Genomic DNA, 18,670 nt, shown 5'->3' with positions numbered 1-18,670 from the left:
GTGGTAGGGACCACCCCAAATGAGGCAATCCAAAGCTGTGTTTTGCCAATTTGGATATGTCTGTCTGCTTTTAGGGAAACAGATGAAATAGCACACGTCAACTTATAATATTTCATTTACCAATTTAGATCCACACACTTTAAAAAATCTTACATTACAGCAGATATTAGGCATCTGTTCTGTAATTGTGTCGCCTCTTCCTCCCCCATGCCCCAGTTTCATGGAACAGCTCCGGTCACACCCATCATACATGCCTTTGGGGTTATGTCTCCATCAACACTGGAGCCACTTTCCCGGCCATCCAGCAGTTCTCCAGAGCCTGTCATGGTCACTTCCTCCTCCTCCTTGGGTCTGTGTGTGATGCTGACCCTGAAAAGTTTGTCCCCAGCCCCAGGTACACTCTGTATAATGTTAGGACAGCCACCCTGGTCCTCCTCTCATTAGAAGGTGTTCATGATCATTATCACATAACCCCTAACTATGTTGATTTTTTAGGGGATTTTTGAAAACTTTACCACAATACCACGCAACGCTTGCAACTGTGAGTTCACATGTCTATGAGTAAGAGAGAGAGAAAGCGCACAGGATACAGTGCAGCGGCCCTCCAGGGGGCTGGTGCCCTGCTGGGCCTTGGCGGCTGAGGGGATGGAGGAGAGGCCACCAGCCCCCACCAACCCCTGCCCCAGCCTGTAAGGCACGTGGAGGTTGGGGCCACATTAGCACTTGAATGCAGGAATCTTGTTCTCTTTTCCAGCTAGTCCATCTTATTTTATAATAGAAAGATAACAATGTTTTGATGTGTTTCCTGTAAAACTCTTTATCATGGGAAGTTTCAAACATACATAAGAATAGAGTGTACCTCCATGTACCCACCACTCAACATCAGTTACCAACTCAAAGCCAATCTTGGTTCATCTGTACCCCTGCCCACTAACGTTGTCCCCTCGGGATTATTTTTAAGCAAATCCCAGACACATACAATTTAATTCTGTAAGTACTTCAGTCTGTGTCTCTAAAAGACTCTCTCTTTAGGCACAACTTCAATACATTATTACACCTAAAAAATATAGGAATTTCTTAATAGCATTAATATCAGCATTCAGATTTCCTTGATTGTCTTTTAAGTGTTCTTTAATATGTTGTTGAAATCAGAATCCAAGGCCCAAATGCTGCAATGAGACAAAGAAATGTTAGTGGTGAAACTATATCCCATGGCATTGATGCCCCAACATGTTTAACCATTTTCCTCATTAGAAAAATGAGAAACAACATACAGGTTTTTCCAACTTTTCCCCCCACTGTAAACAATGTGGTGGAGAGTATCCTTATACAGAAATATTTTGTCTGCAGTTCTGGAATAGATCCCTGGATATGACGTGAGGTGATTGGGTCTGAGGGTGTGCATATTGCTAAAAGTTCCCATTGCCAAATCGAAAATATTTCTAATAAAGAGATGATGAAAAGGAGGGGGGAAGGAATGAAGAGAAAGAAGAAAGATAGTGGAGCTGGAGGAAGGAGAGGGATAGAGCATGGCTGGGCCGGGGAGGAGATGCGAGGGGAAAGGCAGGCGGCTTCCTGAGCTGCTTCTCCTCGGGCTTTGTGCCAACAGCAGATTTTCTGTCCCAGGCTGGATGGCCGGCAGGAAGTGTTTGACAGATGAGATGGCCCGTGGTGCGGTGGCCTGGGATCCGAGCGGCCATGCCAACTGGGGCCAGGTGGCCAGCCAGCTTCCCTGGAGCGGGGAATCCAGACCCTGCGCCCTCGGGTTTGCTCACGAAGCAGAGCAGAGATGGGGCTGCAGGGCCTGGCTCGCGGGGCTTCCTGGAGGAATGCCCGCGCCCTGCCCGCGGCCAGGTCGGGGGCGCCTGCCATGCACTGGGGAAGGGCCACTTCCTGAAGGTCACCCTTTAGCCTGGGGGGTGGGGGGCGGTCATCCTTTATTTCCTGTTTGTGCCAAGGACTTCAAGCCCAGACACAAGAATGAGTGTTACTTGCTAGCCGTTCAATAATCATCCCGTTGTGCGCAGCCGGAAGCACGAAGATGGAGGAAGAAGAAAATGTTACTTGATCTCTCAGAGAACAGTATGGTTCAGTTTCTCACCGGAGAAAAAGTGAACACTTTGTGAGATTGCAGGTGACTTGTATTCTCCTCATTAGACTCCTCTGTATTTTCCACACTTTCTGTGATAAACACGTATCGTTTTTATCATTAGAGGTTTGGGGGGAAAAGTGAAGGAGATTTAAAAACATCACTTCTTGAAGTAGATTTGCTTCTTCCTTCTGTTCGGTGAAGAGGGATATTGCCTTTCTTTCCACTGCACCAAGTGGGAAATCTTGGCACACGTTAAGCCAGCAGTTTGTCTCAGATTGCGGAGCGAGGGAGGGCGCCGGGCCTGGTCCTCCCGGCTCGGACCTACACAGGTTTACATGCAAGAAATCTCCTCCCAGAACCCACAGCTGTGGGACTGGAGGTGGCCCGGACCATCCTCTCTTCGTTTGTCACCCGGCTGGACGTGTGACCTCAGGTCGGTTCCCTCGGACCAAAAGTCACATGCTGTGACAGACGCTGGTACCAGGGCCTGAACCTTTTCCTCCTCCTCTAATCCCCGCCCCCGCAGCCCCGAGTGGAAAAGCTGTAGGACCTGCGCCCACAGGCAGCTCCAAGGCAGGAGCTGGTGCCATGGGGGTGGGGGGGCCGTGGAGATTGCTCACTGAAGTACCCCGGGCCCCCCCGGGCCCCCGCAGTGTGTGCGGGAGCGTCAGGACCCATGTCTGTCCTCTGGGTGCACCGGCCGCTCTCCCCGTGAGGTGTTTGCAGTGTGTTCTTGGGGTACCTGCTACGCCGGCGGGGACCTCCCTCCGCGATGGCTTCAGTGGGCAGGGAAGGGGGTGAGTCGGAGCTTCACGGTGTGAATGATGCACATGCACCGGATCTCCCCGAGGCCCAGGCCCCAGCTCCTGTTTTGCCAGGGGGAAGCCCGGGTGAAATAAATCCAGCAGTTACAGAGTGTGGACGGGGCTGAGCCGCCCAACTGGCTGCGCCTGCCCCCAAAATCCAGAGCCAGCAGAAGTGGCCAGCCGGGTTGTTGCTGGGATCCCTGGGCTGCTAACCAGCGTGGCGCTCACTAATGTTTAAACAAAGGAAGGAAAACGAAGAGGAGCAGGGATGAGCGCTTGGACCGCTATCTGTTGCTGTTCTTTTCCTTGGCATTTCACTTAAGCTAACATTTGAGTAGCCTGGCAAAGGCGCGGAAACTGATGCTGTATAAATAACGGCACTGCTGTTTATCCCTCTGCTGTCACTTGGGATTCCCGAGGCATTTAGAGACTTCGCCCTCTGGGATGGCTGCCCATAAAATAGACGAGAGATGGGGGCTGGAGGGGTCCTGACGTGGGCCTTATCACGAACCCACAGTCCAAGCAGAAGGTCGGAGCTCCGCCAGGAGCCCAACCTGCCGACCCAGGCTGGGGCCTTTGTTCTGTGTGATTCTCCTTTTGGGCCGATCCCCCCGCCCCCCGCAACCTTCCTTCCTTCTGCTCCCATGGCCCCGTGTCCTTGCCGCGGTGGCTGGGGATTAGCGCATTCTGACTGTGGCCGACCCTTGTCCGGGTGGGGACCTCCCCTCGCCCCCCAGGATCCTCAAGGTTGGCGGCTGGGCTTCGCGCTCAGCTGGGCCTGCCTGGCATCTGCTGCCCAGCAGGAGGCTCTGCTCCTCCCCTTCTTGCTCCACGGCATTCTGACATTCTCAAGATAACTCCTGACCTTGGCCTTGGCTTTGCCACAAGCACAGGCACCCACCTGGGCCCGGGGTCAGCATTCTTGGCTTGTGGACACGCCGTGGATGTGTGTAAATCTGACAACAGTTGATTCCGTAACCCACGGTGTTGAGTTTGCAGCGCACACACCTGCCACCCGCTTCCCTTCTCCTCCAGGCCTCCCCACGTGCTGCTGTGCAGTCTCTCCTCCTGCCTCAGATCAGGGCAGTGTCTGCACGCCAGGCCCATCCCCACCCTTCCCCCAAGCGGGAGGTTACTTCTGCTGCCGGCCTAGTCTTCCACTGAGTGGTGACGGGACTCTTGGTGCAGCCGAGGCAAGGCAGCACCACCTGCCCTCACACCGAGCACGCACGGAGGAGATTGCTCGCATCTCATCTAGCTGTCGGCACAGAATTCCTTGAAAGCCATTCGCTTCGAGGCACAGCCGGACCGTGCCCTTTCGGCGTATCTCCAGCTCCTGGTCTTACAGACTAAGCCTAGCTCAGCAGCAGTGAACTCCGAGGCAGACTGATCATTTCTCTGGCAGAAACTGCACTGCAGAGTGGTGTAGCAGAAGGGAGACATTGTCACCCAAGGGGTATCTCTCCCTGTTGAGCAGCAGTCGGCAATGTGTTTATCTGAGCCTACAGGGGCTTGTACAATCAATTCCCCTACTGAGAAGCTGGCGGGTGACCCCCGAGCAGAATGCCAGAGCCAGAGTCTCCTAGAGTCCCTGGAGCGCCAGCCTCCTTACCACATGGCCCCTGGCCAGGTCCTGCCAATTTGTGAGGCCCTCCAGACACGGTGTGCTTGGGTATTGTCTGTGTTCGGGGTGCTGTGCTTGAACCACGCGTGCATCGCGGGGGTCAGTCCATGAAAGTATCCGTGTGACTGAGCACGGGGATCAGAGTGGTGTGTGCCAGCAGCCCTGGGGTGCACACGTGTTTGTACAAATAAAGGACTGTTTTAGAATGGCCAGCTTCACAAGCACCGGAACAAAGCTGCTTTCTCCTCTGAACCTAAATGATTTGAAAAAAAAAAGACATATACAATTTGTAAATTGCCTGGATATACTCAAGCAGACAGCAGCTTGGCTCCGAGGAGAATCTTTGTTTTGGAGCATTCTGTTCCTGGCAGATTAAAATATGATGTCCTTTTTAAAAAGGAGAGGAGGAGGTTGGGCCGACCAAGGAAATTTCTGTCTAGAGCCACGACTTTAAATGCTGTCTGAAATGTTCTTTGCCTGGATTTGGCCATTAAAAAAGAAGAACAAACATGAAGTTACTTTTTCATTTTCTGGAATCCTTATTAATTGCCTTTAGGACGTTATCTAGAAAGAGAGCAAAGAGGCATTCACCAAACACGGGCGGAGTAGGAGAATCCTACCCCACACCCAGCCTCCACGGGACGCCCAGGCATACAAGAGGGTGATGAAGTCCAGCCAGCACCTCTGAAACGAAGCACCTTCCACCAGAGGCCCTAAAACCACACAAAATCCATCAGCTCCTCGTTGTACAGGGACCTGGGATCCTGTGGGTCCAGAGGATCTATCGGGGCAACAGTGTACTCAAAGCAGGGCTCCTCTCCACGCCAGCAGCTCCTGGCGGGAGGGAAAGGCCCCATCGGATCCAGTCGGGAATGGAATCGCAGGTTAGGGCCCCAGGAGCATGGAGAGTCTGAGCGCCCTTCTCCCTTGGCCCTGGGACCGTCGCTGCTCACGTGGTTTCCAAAGAATCCCACGTGGCACCCTTGGTTGTTATTTCCTTCCCCAAACTTCCCCGTCTTGGGCCCCTTTCTGTTACTTTCCCATCTTCTCAGGTGTCCCCTTTGTTTCGGAAAAACACAAGACGGGGCAGACACGCTCTGTGTAACCAGACCCCGGATGCTGGCTCCACGTGGGCCCCACGGGTAATTCTGTCCGCCCGCTGCAGCCCGGAGCCCTCAGCTAAAAGGTGCGACTCCCAGGCCCTCTCCTCACTGCAACGCAGGTCCTTTTCACAACCCTGGTAAATACCTCAGTTTCCTCCCACCCCCGTTAAATGGGAAGGACAAACTGTATTCCTCAGTCGTGTGTTTAAAACACTGTGAAGGGAGTGCCCTGGCAGTCCAGTGGTTGGGACTTAGTACTTTCACTGCCGTGGCCCGGGTTCGATCCCTGGTCGGGGAACTAAGATCCCGCATGCCGCACGGTGTGACCAAAGAAAAACCAAAACCAAACAAACAAAAAAACCCACTGTGACATGTATTCGTGGACAGCAGATGATTCTGATGCTGCCACGGGTTGTTTTACCTTCCAGCAGGTGCTTGCACCAGGGCTCCACCAGCAGTTTTGTCCAGAGCAGTGACTGACGCGCTTCCAGCATCCCGGTGAAGCGGAAATCTGAACCATCCCCCGAACCCAGCCTCGCCGAGACAGGCGTGTTTGGAAGGCTCCCTCCCTGACCTCGCCCCTGTGTCCCTTTGCTCCCACAGCTCCCCGCCGGCCCAGCAGCTCTCCTTCCTGCGCAGCGGCCTCCTGAGCAGCCTCTACCTGGCCTCGGACCACTGCCCCGTGCCCCTGCTCCGGTGGCTGTTCCAGGTGAGGACCGCGGCCTGCCGCCAGGTGGCGGGAGCGTGCCGGCACAACAGCCTGGGCAGGGCTGCTGGCAGGAGGGGCTGGGCACCCACCCTCTTCTGGCCTTGGGTGCTGCTGGGTTTGTCCCAGCTGAGGCTGGAGGAGGGAGGGAGGCTTGTGATGACTGAGACAGGGAGGTGCAGGGACCGGCCTGTTGTCTCACAGGGTGTTGCTTTGCCCCCAGAGGCCCTCTGTGTGATTCCGGCTGGGCCACTCAGCAGGTGCTCACACCTGCTTGCATTGTGTCCAGGCTCATCTCCAAGTCACAGGTCCTGGCCCTTGTCCCATGGGCAGCGGGAGCACAGCCCTGCAGCAGCCTTGCAGGTGTGAGGGCCCTGGTGAATTTTGAGCTGGGGTGCTCGGGTGTTTGCCTCCCGCTGTGGAGTTGTAGGTCGGCTGGAAAAGCCTAGAACAGCTGCTCTGTCTTCCCCTCCCTTCCGTTCTGGTTGCTGCCAGGGGGACATGCATTCTGCCCGGGGCTCAGAACCTTTGCACTGAGAAGCCAGCAGGAAAGCCCGGGAACCAGCTGCTGGGATCTGAACGCAGGGCACGGGGATGCAGCCTTGGCCCCCACCCAGGACCTTCCCTTGCCCGGGGACCGGCAGGTCCCAAGTTCCAGCTGGTCCCGTTCCTGCCAGTTGGAGCCTGGACCCCGGCCGTAAATTAGAGCCACCACGCGGGGTGGATTGTTCTCAGAGCTCCTCGGCCTCGGCAGACTGGCTGCCTTCCAGAAAGAGCCCTCTGGCTGTCTCTTCTTCCCTGCGGGCTCCTTCCCATCCGCCCTTCCCTGCCCCTCCCCCAGGCCCAGGCCACACCGGGAACAGAGCGGCCATTATTCTCTGTCCCCAGTCAGTGCAGGCTTCTCTCTCCTCGCACAGTTCACGACAGACGCAAAGTCGGGCATCGGAGGCACAAAGAGCCGGTCTGAGATGTCGCCCACAGAGGGTCCTTGTGTGACCCTGACACGGCGTGGAGGCGTGAGCGAGCCCCGCCTTGCCTCTCCCCCACCTCTGTCACCTGGGGGGGCGGTCCCCGAGAGCAGAGGACCGAGCCCTGTTCCTCCACATACTACCGTGTGACTTGGGGAGTTATTTAACATCAGCTCCGTGCCTCAGTTTCCACTCTGTAAACTGGGGCCGGTAGTCCCACGCGAAGGCTGAATGAGGACATCCTGTGACCTGCCTTGTCCTTATAGTCCCCCGAGGTTCTGCCCAGGGTCTGGGCATCATCTGGAAGCAATGAAGTTAGCACTGAGGTCAGGTTCTCTCCATCTTCAGCAAGGAGAAACAAAGCAGCTCCTCTCCCTGCTCACGGCTAAAGTCAGATCACTGAAAGGGGTGCACTTGGCCTCGGGGGCCTCTTCCGGGGGAGACCCTGCCCGGCATCTTCGTCTCCGGAGGGGAAGGAGGACCAGGAGCAGCTGCTGTCTGCCACTCACGTGATCACGCTGCAGGCTTTAGAATGGGCTCTGACGTTTCCCTTCCGAGGTTTTGGTTTTCTTGTCACTTGGAACTTATTTTCCCACAGCAACAGTAGCATTGGTTCCTCTTCAGACCTTGGTTCAGGACAGGCTACCTGCTGAGCTCTAGGGACAGAAAGGTTCTGGAAATGGCGTCCCAGGTGGATGCGTAGAACGTGGCCATGGGGCTCCGCGTACTTCAGAGCCGCCCGCTGTTAGTGAGAGACACAAATCCACGGGGGCTGCCTGAAGCTGCTGGGGTCGGGGGCGGTGCTCCGATGAAGGTGCAGTGGCAGTTCGTGGGATCCAAGGGCAGGGATACAGCTGGGCCTCAGGACGAGCTGGAACCGGGTTGGACAAGGGTCGGGATCCTAGGACAGGCTTTCGGCTTCTCTCTGTACCCCGGGCTCCATGGTTAAGTAAATTCCCAGGAAAGAGAGTCTGATTGGCCTAAGAGGCTTCAGTGACCACCCCCAATCAAAGGCAGCTAGGGGAGCAGGCTCACAGGGCTGCTGGGGCCCCACGTGCATACCCGGGGTTGATTCTGAGAGCTAGCGGGTGGGGGAGTTGGGCAGACCGCTCCAACCCTGCTCTTCAACTGTCCCTTTGGAAAGGCCATCCTGTGTCCCCATGGGGACTAGTTCCTGCTGCCCGCCACCCTCCGTGAAGCCAGGGGCTTCAGTGGGGTGAACAGTGGGCGCTGGGTGAGTAAGCTTCAGCCTTAGTGCTCATGAACTGTGTGAGCTCGTCACGGGAGCCCTAGTGTATGCTTCCCAGGTGAGCCTTGCTGGGGAGGGTGGACAAAAGCAGGAAGCTTATGCTGTCAGTGAATTTATATTCTTGTTGGGGAACGATCACGTGTTCAACTATGAAAAAGTTAGGAAAGGAAGAGGGAGGCAGGGTTCTGGTGTCTTAGGTCAGATCCTTGGGAAGCAGGAAGCCGCCCCTGTGAGGGAGGGAGCACAACAGGGCCGGGGCGGAAGGAGAAGCTGAGTAGCAAAGCAAACGCGTGACAGGCCACGGCCAGTCCTGGGGGGCTCTGGAGCTGGGATTACCCTTTAGAGTTGTCCCATTTGAGGCAAGGGCTCCTGGCCTTTGGACCCGAGCATCGGCTAGTTATCAGACGAAGGCTGCACTTGGAGAGGGGGGTGTGACCTTGGGTGAGGGACTCCCTCTGTCCGAGGTCCATGCCCAGAGCAGCACTCAGCTCAGGGCCCTCAGCCAGCAGCAATGCCCAGCCCGTGGGGATGGGAGCCTCAGTCCTGAACCGGGCGCCCACTGCGGCGGGCTCTTCTCAGCACTCTCCGGAGGGAGGATGGTGTGCTGCACGGCGTGGCCTGGCCTCGCCTGTGTGTCCCCAGACTGGATGGCGCTGGTGGGGAGGGTGCCTGTCTCCATGTCACACTCTGTTCACATTCCAAATCCCCAGCTGTGGCCGCAGACTCAAGGAGTGTTCGAATAAGAATCCCAGTGAGTTTGAGTCAGGTGGGTGCCCTGCCCACCCTCCTCCCACCAGCTTGTTGAGGATCCGCACTCAGTACCAAGGACCTCCCAGAGCCAGCGGTCTCCCGAGGCTCAGATGTTCGGAGTTAAGGCACTGACCTGGAAGTGATGTGAGGGTCTCGAAGAGGGGCCGCACTTTACCTTGTACAGCTGACGGTAGTCAGTGCTTCTGAGCTCTTTCTCTTCCCTATACCGGTTCCTGCCCTGGAGGGGCATGGCTGTGACCACAGGGAGTGAGGGGCAGAAGGACCAAGACTCCCACACACGGAGGTGGACACAGCAGGAGATTTCAAGTCACATAGACCTGGGATCGAATCCTGGCTTTTCTGCTTCGTTGCTCTGTGACCCTGGGGAAGTTGCTTGACCTCTCTGAGCTTGGTTTCCTCATCTGTAAAGTAGCAATAATGACAATGTCCTTCTGTGTGGATTTGTGAGGATTAAATGAGATTTATTTAATATGGCGTAATAAAGGTTTCTGCTGTTACTCCATAGGAATGACCCAGCTAACCTGGTTTTTTTTCTCCTCCTAGCTGCTGACATGGCCTCCAGAAACTTCTTTGGGAGCCTTTGGTCTCCTGTGGGACCTCAGCATGGATGGGCTCTTCCGTCAGTCTGGTCAGTACCTCGAGTGCGGGGCGGCAGCTTGCATGCTGGGCACCCAAGCTCAAGAGCCTACATAGTATTCAGCCCCAGCCCAGTGTGTGGGAGAGGTGCTAGTGGGCACGTTGCATCACCGGGACACGGAGACATCAGGCCATCTTTGGCTCTGGCTCCTGCATTAGTAAAAAGCTGAGCCAACAGGCTCCCCAGCACCTTACCTGGCCTCAGATCCATGTCACTGGGGCCAAGTCCAGGCTGACTTCACAGACTTAGGATCCCGGAACAGTCTGGAAGGTGGGTTCTCTGGATTTACGAGGACAGCTTGCCTCCAGCTTCTTCCTGAGAGCCCCAGTTTGCTTGGGTGGGTTCCAGGAACATCTGCATCAAATCAGGGAAGCTCTTTGGGTTGGAGTCACCAAGGGGGAGGGCCCTGAAGCTGTGCCCCTACCCGCAGCCCTCCTCAGCTCCTAGGGCATCAGTGGAGCCCCTAAGTTTGGACTGGGCTGGAGTGAGAGCCTTGAGTCTGTACCTTGGTCCTGACATGTAAGGGATACACTTAAGTTATTTTTATTTGTTTTTTTAGTTTATTTATTCATTTTTGGCTGCATTGGGTCTTCGTTGCTGCGCACGGGCTTTCTCTAGTTGCGGTGAGCGGGGGCTACTCTTTGTCGTGGTGTGCGGGCTTCTCATTGCGGTGGCTTCTCTTGTTGCGGAGCACGGGCTCTAGGCGCGTGGGCTTCAGTAGTTGTGGCACGTGGGCTCAGTAGTTGTGGCTCTCGGGCTCTAGAGTGCAGGCTCAGTAGTTGTGGCGCACGGGCTTAGTTGCTCCGCGGCATGTGGGATCTTCCCAGACCAGAGCTCGAACCCGTGTCCCCTGCATTGGCAGGCGGATTCTTAACCACTGCACCACCAGGGAAGTACCTGAGTCACTTTTATCCTTTAAGATGTTCAGAGTTCCACAGAAGCAATTAGTTTCCCCTTTTGTGGCTGCACCCTTCCCGGGCTGTCATCATTTGGTGCCTGAACCTAGACACTTTGGCACCAAAAAATATCATGTAACCGATTGAAAGCTGCTTAGGGCAGACAGTGAGAGGGATCCACAGGTTTCCAGACCGCACCCTTGCCCCCCAGCTGCAGTCTGCCCACCTCCTGCCAAAACACTGAAGCACGTAGCTCTGAAGGCCAAGGTTATAGACCCATGATGCACCATTAACCCCACCACCACCACCGGCAACCAGCCCTTTGAATTTCTGCTTTTGTGCCTCCCCTCCTTCAGGCGTTGGCTGAGCTGGGGGCCATCTGTCACATTAGAGCATTCCAGACTCCTCCAGCTCCCCCCTCCCCCGCCCCTGCCCCTACGCCTGGGACCCTCTAACTGAGGTCCTCTGAATAGCACCAGTCTCGGCCTCCTCTCCCTTTGCATAACCTCTGCCCCTGCAGCCTGGGCTGCCCTTTCGCGCCCCTGTGGCCGCCTCTGCGGCAGGCCTGCCCTTTGGGGAACAGAGGCCTCCCTTGTCCCACTCTTCTCCTGCGCGAGGTGGTCTGTGTCTCCTCCCGCAGAGGCAGAGGGGACGTCCCACTCTTCTTTGCTTCTTGCCCCATTGTCCCTGATTCGCCCTCCACTGGGAGGGGGTGGAGCCGGGAACGGGCCCTTGAGTTCAGCTCTGGTAGCTCATTCCACTGCAGAGCGGTTCTCCCGGCATTAAGGTTGGGGGCGGGGGAGGATGTCTCTTTCCCTCCCGTTGGAATAGAGACTGGGCCACAGAATGCCGTGCCCAAGGTCAGGATCTTGATTGGTTTGGGCAAAGGCAAAGGCCTGGTTCGCAAAAGAAGGGAAAGCAGGGACTATTTGTACCCCCGTGTTCACAGCAGCATCACTCACAACAGCCAAATGGCGGAAGGGACCCAAATCCCAATCGTCCACTGACGCCTGAATGGATAAGCAAAATATGGTCTATACATGCAGTGGAGTATTATTCAGCCTTAAAAAGAAAGGAAATTCTGGGACTTCCCTGGTGGTCCAGTGGTTAAGACTTCGCCTTCCAATGCAGGGGGTGTGGGTTCCATCCCTGGTCAGGGAGCCAGGATCCCACATGCTTGGCAGACAAAAAACCAAAACATAAAACAGAAGCAACATTGTAACAAAATCAATGAAACATTTAAAAATGGTCCACATCCAAAAAAGGAAGGAAATTCTGTCACAGGCTACATCGTGGATGGACCTTGAGCACATTATGCTAAGTGAAATAAGCCAGCCACAAAAGGACAAATACTGTAGGATTTCTCTTATATGACGTACCTAGAGTAGTCAAATTCATAGAGGCAGAAAGTAGAATGGTGGTTGCCAGGGGCTAGGGGAGGGGGAATGGGAGGCTAGTTGTTCATGGGTACAGAGTTTCACTTTGTGATTCTGGAAATGGGTAGTGGTGATGGTGAACAATGTGAATGTACTTAACACTGCTCAACTGTACACTTAAAAATGGTTAAGGGCTTCCCTGGTGGCGCAGTGGCTGGGAGTCCGTCCGCCTGCCGATGCAGGGGACACGGGTTCGTGCCCCGGTCCGGGAAGATCCCACATGCCACGGACCGGCTGGGCCCGTGAGCCATGGCCGCTGAGCCTGCGCGTCCGGAGCCTGTGCTCCGCAACGGGAGAGGCCACAACAGTGAGAGGCCCGTGTACCGCAAAAAAAAAAACCCACAAAAATGGTTAAGATGAAAAAAAATGGTTAAGATGGCAACTTTTACGTTATGTGTTTTTTACATAATTTTTAAAAAGTAAAGGCCAAGTCCAGAGTCAAGAGCCAGGTGCCAGGAGAGAATCTACCAAAAGCTGGAACTGGAAATCAACTGCCAGTTCAGGGAGCATTTGTATGGTTACATTAGATCCAGGACTGATGCAAAAGGAAGTCATGTTTCTCAGATCTGTCAACGCCTTGAGGTGCTCTGAGTGTCCTTGTCCTCTGTGGGGCACTGCCCTCTGGGGCAGAACTGTGGGGCTTTGGCTCTGTGACTGGTACGTGAGTTTTCAAGTTGCCTGGCCTTTCTCTTTCGTAAAATGGGGGAGACTTGCAGGTGTGTAAATTTCCACCTTTTTCTGGAATATGTAGCTGACCAGAAGTTCTTCCCAGATTATCCCGGGAAAGGTCTTACACAATCGCCTTCATCACAGCATGCTTCCTGAGTCAGGGGAGAGCCCGGGTGGGTCCGGGTCTCTGGCAGGGCCTGGGATCCAGGCTTCAGAGTTGACCGTCATGGGTGTGTTCCGGGCGACTGGGGCTAAGGGCTGAGAGCCCATCAATCGCTGGAGGATTGGAGTAAGGTGGGAATTGTTTTCCTGGTTTAAGAAGATGGTTCCTGCCCTCAGGGGGCTGATAGGTGGGAGGGGATTAAGTGTCCAATTACAATAGGAGATAGAGAGGAAGCAGAGGCAGAAGTGTGGGAAACTACTTCTAGTTAGATGGCGGAGGCAGGAATCGGGACGTGCTTTGTAGAAGAGGGAGCGGTTGATTCATCTCTCAAAAGGCGTGTAGGGCAGGGATTGCAAAGGTTGCAGTGGGGACCTAGTGAGATCAGTGACTAGAGAGCTCCTGGCCTGTCTAAAGAGGCTGGCTGGTTCCGTGTTGCCAGATCTGTCCATTTTCAAGAGATGCTGTGTTTTAGTTGGGATGTACTTGGACTCTAAGTAACAGATGTCCAATTAAGAACAGTTTATCATCTCACATGACAGGAAATCCAGAAGCAGGTTGTTCCATGGTATGTTCAACAGATTTGCATCACCAGGGCTCTGGCTTAGCTTGTGTCTCCCTTCCCACTACTCCCCCTGAAGGCTGCAAAATGGCTTCTGTAGCTCCAGGCATCATCATGTTCTCACAAGACAGCAGTGTTCAAGGCAGAAAGGATAAGGGTGAGGGATAAGAGATCATTGCTTCTTATATTTTTTCTCTCTTTTTATGAGGACATTCTTTCCATTTTGTTTCATTAGACAGAACTGGATCACAGGCTCTAGAAGACCCCTTCTAACTGCCGGTACCCTTTGAACACCGTGGCTTTGTCTAAAGAATTTTCAGCCTCATGAATCCTATACCTCCAGGGTAGAATCCAGGAGACTCTTTTTTTCCAGCCTCCTTTCAAATATTTGAATTTTTAGTTTTGGAATTTCCATTTAGTCCTTTATTGTTTTTTTTATAGTTTCTGTTTCTCTATTGGGATTTCTTATTTGTTCATTCAATATGAGCATATTTTCATTTACCATCTTGAGCACAGTCATAATAGCTGCTTTAAATCTTTGTAATTCTAACATCTGGAGCATCTAATTCACTACATGGAAAATTAAGTATGAAAGGGAACATTTACTGAGAATGAGTCAAGAAATCATACCAAGTAAATACCAGGGCTCTTTGTCCTAGATCTCTTTAGGATATTTTCCAGAACCGTTCATGTAGAATTGCCTGCTGATTGCAGCCTGGCTTCCCTACCTAACCTAGAACACTCGCAGAGCCGTGCAGGTGAGGTGTCCTGGAGCTTAAGCTTCATGAGCTTTAAGGTCAATTGGTTTTTGACATATAATAAAACTGTTTTCTGCTCAAACAGCCAGAGCCTGTTTCTGTTGCTGTGGCTTTCCACCATGGGATGATGTGGTTCCTCCACTGGGGTGGACCCGCTTGCCCTAAGCAGACACCAGGACGAAACCAGCGTTCCCTTCCTGGGGGAGCATGGCTCTTGGATAGGCAGCCAGCAGAATCTGTTGTAGCCAGAATACGGATGTTTATGTGAAATCTCCTGTTGGTAACTAATTCTGTTAAAAAACAAAACCCAAAAAAACCCCACTGTGAACCCATCTGCAGACTATTTGACTGTAGATAGAATACAGCTCTACTGGTTTGCAGCCCTGGGCATAGCCCTGGCTGTGGAGAGATTCGGGGGAAGCCAGGAGCAGCGAGAGTGGGGCTTCCTTTAAGGGACCGAGTAGGAGATAAGACTGGACGTTTCAGGCCAGATCTTGGAGGACAGTGGGGGCCATTACAGGTGTAGTGAAGCTTCATTAATATTTGGCAAGACCAGGACAGATTGTTGTCGTCTTTGTTATTTAGATATAATTCATGTACCATATAATTCACCCTTTTAAAGTGTATGATTCAGTATGATTCACAGAGCTGTTCAGCCATCACCACTATCTAATTCTGGAACATTTTCATCACCCCCCCCAAAATAAACCTCAGACCTCAGCAGTCACTGCCCACTCCCCACTCCTCCCAGCCCCGTGGCAACCTCTAATCTATCTTCTGTCTCAGTGGACTTGCTTATTCTGGACATTTCATGTAAATGAAATGAGACAATGTGTGACCTTTTGTGCCTGCTTCTTTTACTTAGCATAACGTTTTCAAGGTTCATGCATGTCGTAGCATTCCTTTTTACGGCCGAAAAATATTGCATTTTATGGCTCTACCACATTATATCCATTCATCAGTTGATGGGCACTTGGGTCGTTTCCACTTTTTGGCCCTTGTGAGTAACACTACTGTGAACATTCGCACACAAGTGTTCATGGGGACATATGTTTTTAGTTCTCACTGGTATATGCTTAGGAGTGGAATTGCTGGGTAATACGGTGGCTCTATGTTTAACCTTTTGAAGGACTGCCAGACTATTTCCTGAAGTGGCTGCGTCATGTTACATTCCCACCAGCCATGTCTGAGGGTTCCAATTTCTCCACATCCTTGCCAACATCTGTTATCGTCCATCTCTTGATAATAGTCACACTAGTGGGTGTGAAGTGATATCTCCTTGTGGGTTTGGGTTTGCATTTCTCTAATGACTAAGCATGTTGAGCACCTGTTCCTGTACTTGTTGGCCATTTGTATATCTTCTTTGAGGAAGTATCTATTCAAATGCTTTGCTCATTTTTTGATTGGATTGTTTGTATTTTTTTGCTGAGTTGCGGTTCTTTATATACTCTGGATATTAGACCCTTACCAGATGTGTGAGTTGCAAATGTTTTCTCCCATTTTGTGGGTTATCTTTCCATTCTTTTGACGGTGGCCTTTGATGCACAGAAGTTTTTAATTTTGATAAAGTCTAATTTAGCTGTTTTTTTCTATTGTTGCCTATACATTGATGCCAAGCAAGACACCACTGCCTAGTCCAAGGTCATGAAGATGTTCCCTTATGGTTTTTTTTTTAGTTTATTTATTTATTTATTTATTTTTGGCTGCGTTGGGCCTTTGTTGCTGCGCGTGGGCTTTCTCTAGTGGCGGCGAGCGGGGGCTACTCTTCGTTGCAGTGTGCATGCTTCTCATTGCGGTGGCTTCTCTTGCTGCAGAACACGGGCTCTAGGCGTGCGGGCTTCAGTAGTTGTGGCTCATGGGCTCTAGGGTGCAGGCTCAGTAGTTGTGGCGCACGGGCTTAGTTGCTCCGTGCCATGTGGGGTCTTCCTGGACCAGGGCTTAAACCCATGTCCCTTGCATTGGCAGGAGGACTCTTAACCACTGTGCCACCAGGGAAGTCCCTCCCTTACGTTTTATTCTGAGAATTCTATAGTTTTAACGTTTCCATTTAGGTCTTTGATCCATTTTGAGTTGATTTTTGTATATGGTGCGAGATAGGGGTACAGCTTCAGTCTTTTGCATGTGGATATCCACTTGTCCCAGGACCATTTGTTGAAAGACTGTTCTTTCCCGCAGTGAGTTATCTTGGCACCCTTGTTGAAAATCAGTTGACCATGGATGTACAAGTTTATTTCTGGACTCTCAGTTCTATTCCATTGATATATATGTGCATGTGCGTGTGTGTGTGTGTGTGTGTGTATACACACACATATTTGTCCTTATGCCAGTACTGCAAATTCTTGATTATGGTAGCTTGTAGTAAGTTTTGAAATTGGGAAGTGTGAGTTCTCCAACTTCACTCTTTTCAAAATTGTTTTGGCTATCCTGGGTCTCTTGTACTTCCATATTAATTTTAGGATTGGCTTATTAGTCTCTGCAAAAATGACAGCTGGGCTTTCGATAGTGATTGTGTTGAATCTGTAAGTGACTGAGTGTTACTGCCATCTTAATAATACTGAGTCTTCTTAATCCATGAGCAGGAGATATTTGTCCATTTATTTAGATCTTCTTTCATTTCTTTCAAGAATGTTTTGTAGTTTTCAGTGTACAAGTCTTACACTTCTTTTGTTAAATTTATTCCTAATTATTTTATTCTTTTTGATACTATCGTAAGTGGAATTCTTTTCTTCGTTTTCTTTTCAGATCATTCCTTGCTAGTGTGTAGGTATACAACAGATTTTTGTGTATTGACCTTGTATCCTGCAACCTTGCTGAACTCGTTTATTAGCTCTAATAGTTTTTTTTTTTTTTTTTTTTATGGCAGAGTTTGGTTCTGAAAGCAAACATATTCTTGTGCAACTAATTGCTTGCGAGAAATGACCTCATGTTTCTCTAACAAACATGTTTTGGCTGTGCTAGTGTAGGACTGGCCAGTAACCCAGTGCCAATCATACTGACTAGGCAGCCGTGCCTGGAGAAGAGCAGCTCCGTCAGTGAGATCGAAACACTTTGGAAGAGAAGTAAAACAGGTGGAGCTCCTTTCCCGCTAGTTTCCAAGACAATGTTTTTCCTTCTGACCCACTCATTCCATTCCCTGCCAGCTTCTATGATAGTTGTGTGGGAAGGGGGGAATATAACGAAATAAGAGACCCTGGCCAGTACATTCTTTGGATGTTTTTTAAGTGGGCGAGAAATTTAGCTCTCAGAACAAATTCGTTTTGTTTTCATGAGCTGTGTCTTCGGACACTTTGTCCTTCCTCACTTGGTCACCATGCTTTTCCCTTTGTCCCCAGAGCCAGAGCTCCAGGGTCGTAGTTTCTCTTGGGCGAGCCCCGTTTTGCGGGTGGCTTTCCTTTCTGTCATTGCTTGCTTGCATCCTCTCTCCTCCCCCTTCTCAACCTTCCTTCCTTCCTCCTTCCCAGATAATATCTATAAGGTAGCTTCTTGTAAAAAGAATAACACAAACCAAAAGATGACCAATAAGCTCACTAGCCAATTGAACCCGGTTTTATTTTTTCAAAAGTGCCCTACGTACCAAGTGCTGAAAATTCAAATACAAGAGAAAGGTGCAAAGTGAAAAGCGAACGCCTCCCTCCCTTCCCACTCCCCACGGCCCATTCCTCTCCCCGAGTGCTCAATAGTAACAGTTTCTCGTGATGATTTCCAGGAACAGAATTAATGCACAATCCACATAATATATGTTTTGATATTTACAGGTTGTATTTACACCACCTTTCTTCCGTCATTTCGGTATTCATCTGAAATTGCCTCCAGTGGAGAGTTTCTAAGAGTTTCCCAGCTCTCTCCCTGGGTGTCAGGAGAGGCCACAGCCCACATAGCTCAAATTGGACAGGGTTTTCTCCAGAGTCGGGGGTCCTGGAGGTAGATGGGCCCACAGGGTGTGAAAAGAAAACATTAACATTTACATTTTAACTCATCTTTAAAAAAAAACAGTTTTGTTGAGGCATAATCGACATACATTAACCTATACACATTTAACGTGTACAACTTACACACGAAACACAGGTATATACCCATAAAACTGTCACCACAATCAAAAAATAATATCCGTTGTCCCCTGCCCTCCAAGTTTTCTTGTGCCTCTTTGTAATTAATTCATCTCTCTCCCCTTTTGTCTCTAAGAAACCACCGATCTACTTTTTGTCACTCTAGATTAGTTTGCATTTTCTGTAA

At 51.5% G+C, this 18,670-nt stretch overlaps 1 protein-coding gene across 1 annotated transcript in view; it reads left to right on the top strand.

Annotated features, from left to right (window-relative positions):
• FAM178B (family with sequence similarity 178 member B) overlaps window positions 1–18,670 on the top strand; it is a gene marked incomplete at its 5' end in the record, with an annotated part of 90,297 nt that overhangs the window by 16,525 nt on the left and 55,102 nt on the right. The window contains 2 exons of the mRNA XM_079720614.1: window positions 6,229–6,334; window positions 9,863–9,947. Of these exons, the coding sequence (XP_079576740.1) occupies window positions 6,229–6,334; window positions 9,863–9,947 (191 nt within the window). The remainder of the gene's footprint in view (window positions 1–6,228; window positions 6,335–9,862; window positions 9,948–18,670) is intronic.

The sequence above is a fragment of the Hyperoodon ampullatus genome (genome assembly GCF_949752795.1).
Source record: "Hyperoodon ampullatus genome assembly, chromosome: 15".
Taxonomy (NCBI): domain Eukaryota; kingdom Metazoa; phylum Chordata; class Mammalia; order Artiodactyla; family Ziphiidae; genus Hyperoodon; species Hyperoodon ampullatus.
This window is presented reverse-complemented; position numbering and strand designations above follow the sequence as displayed.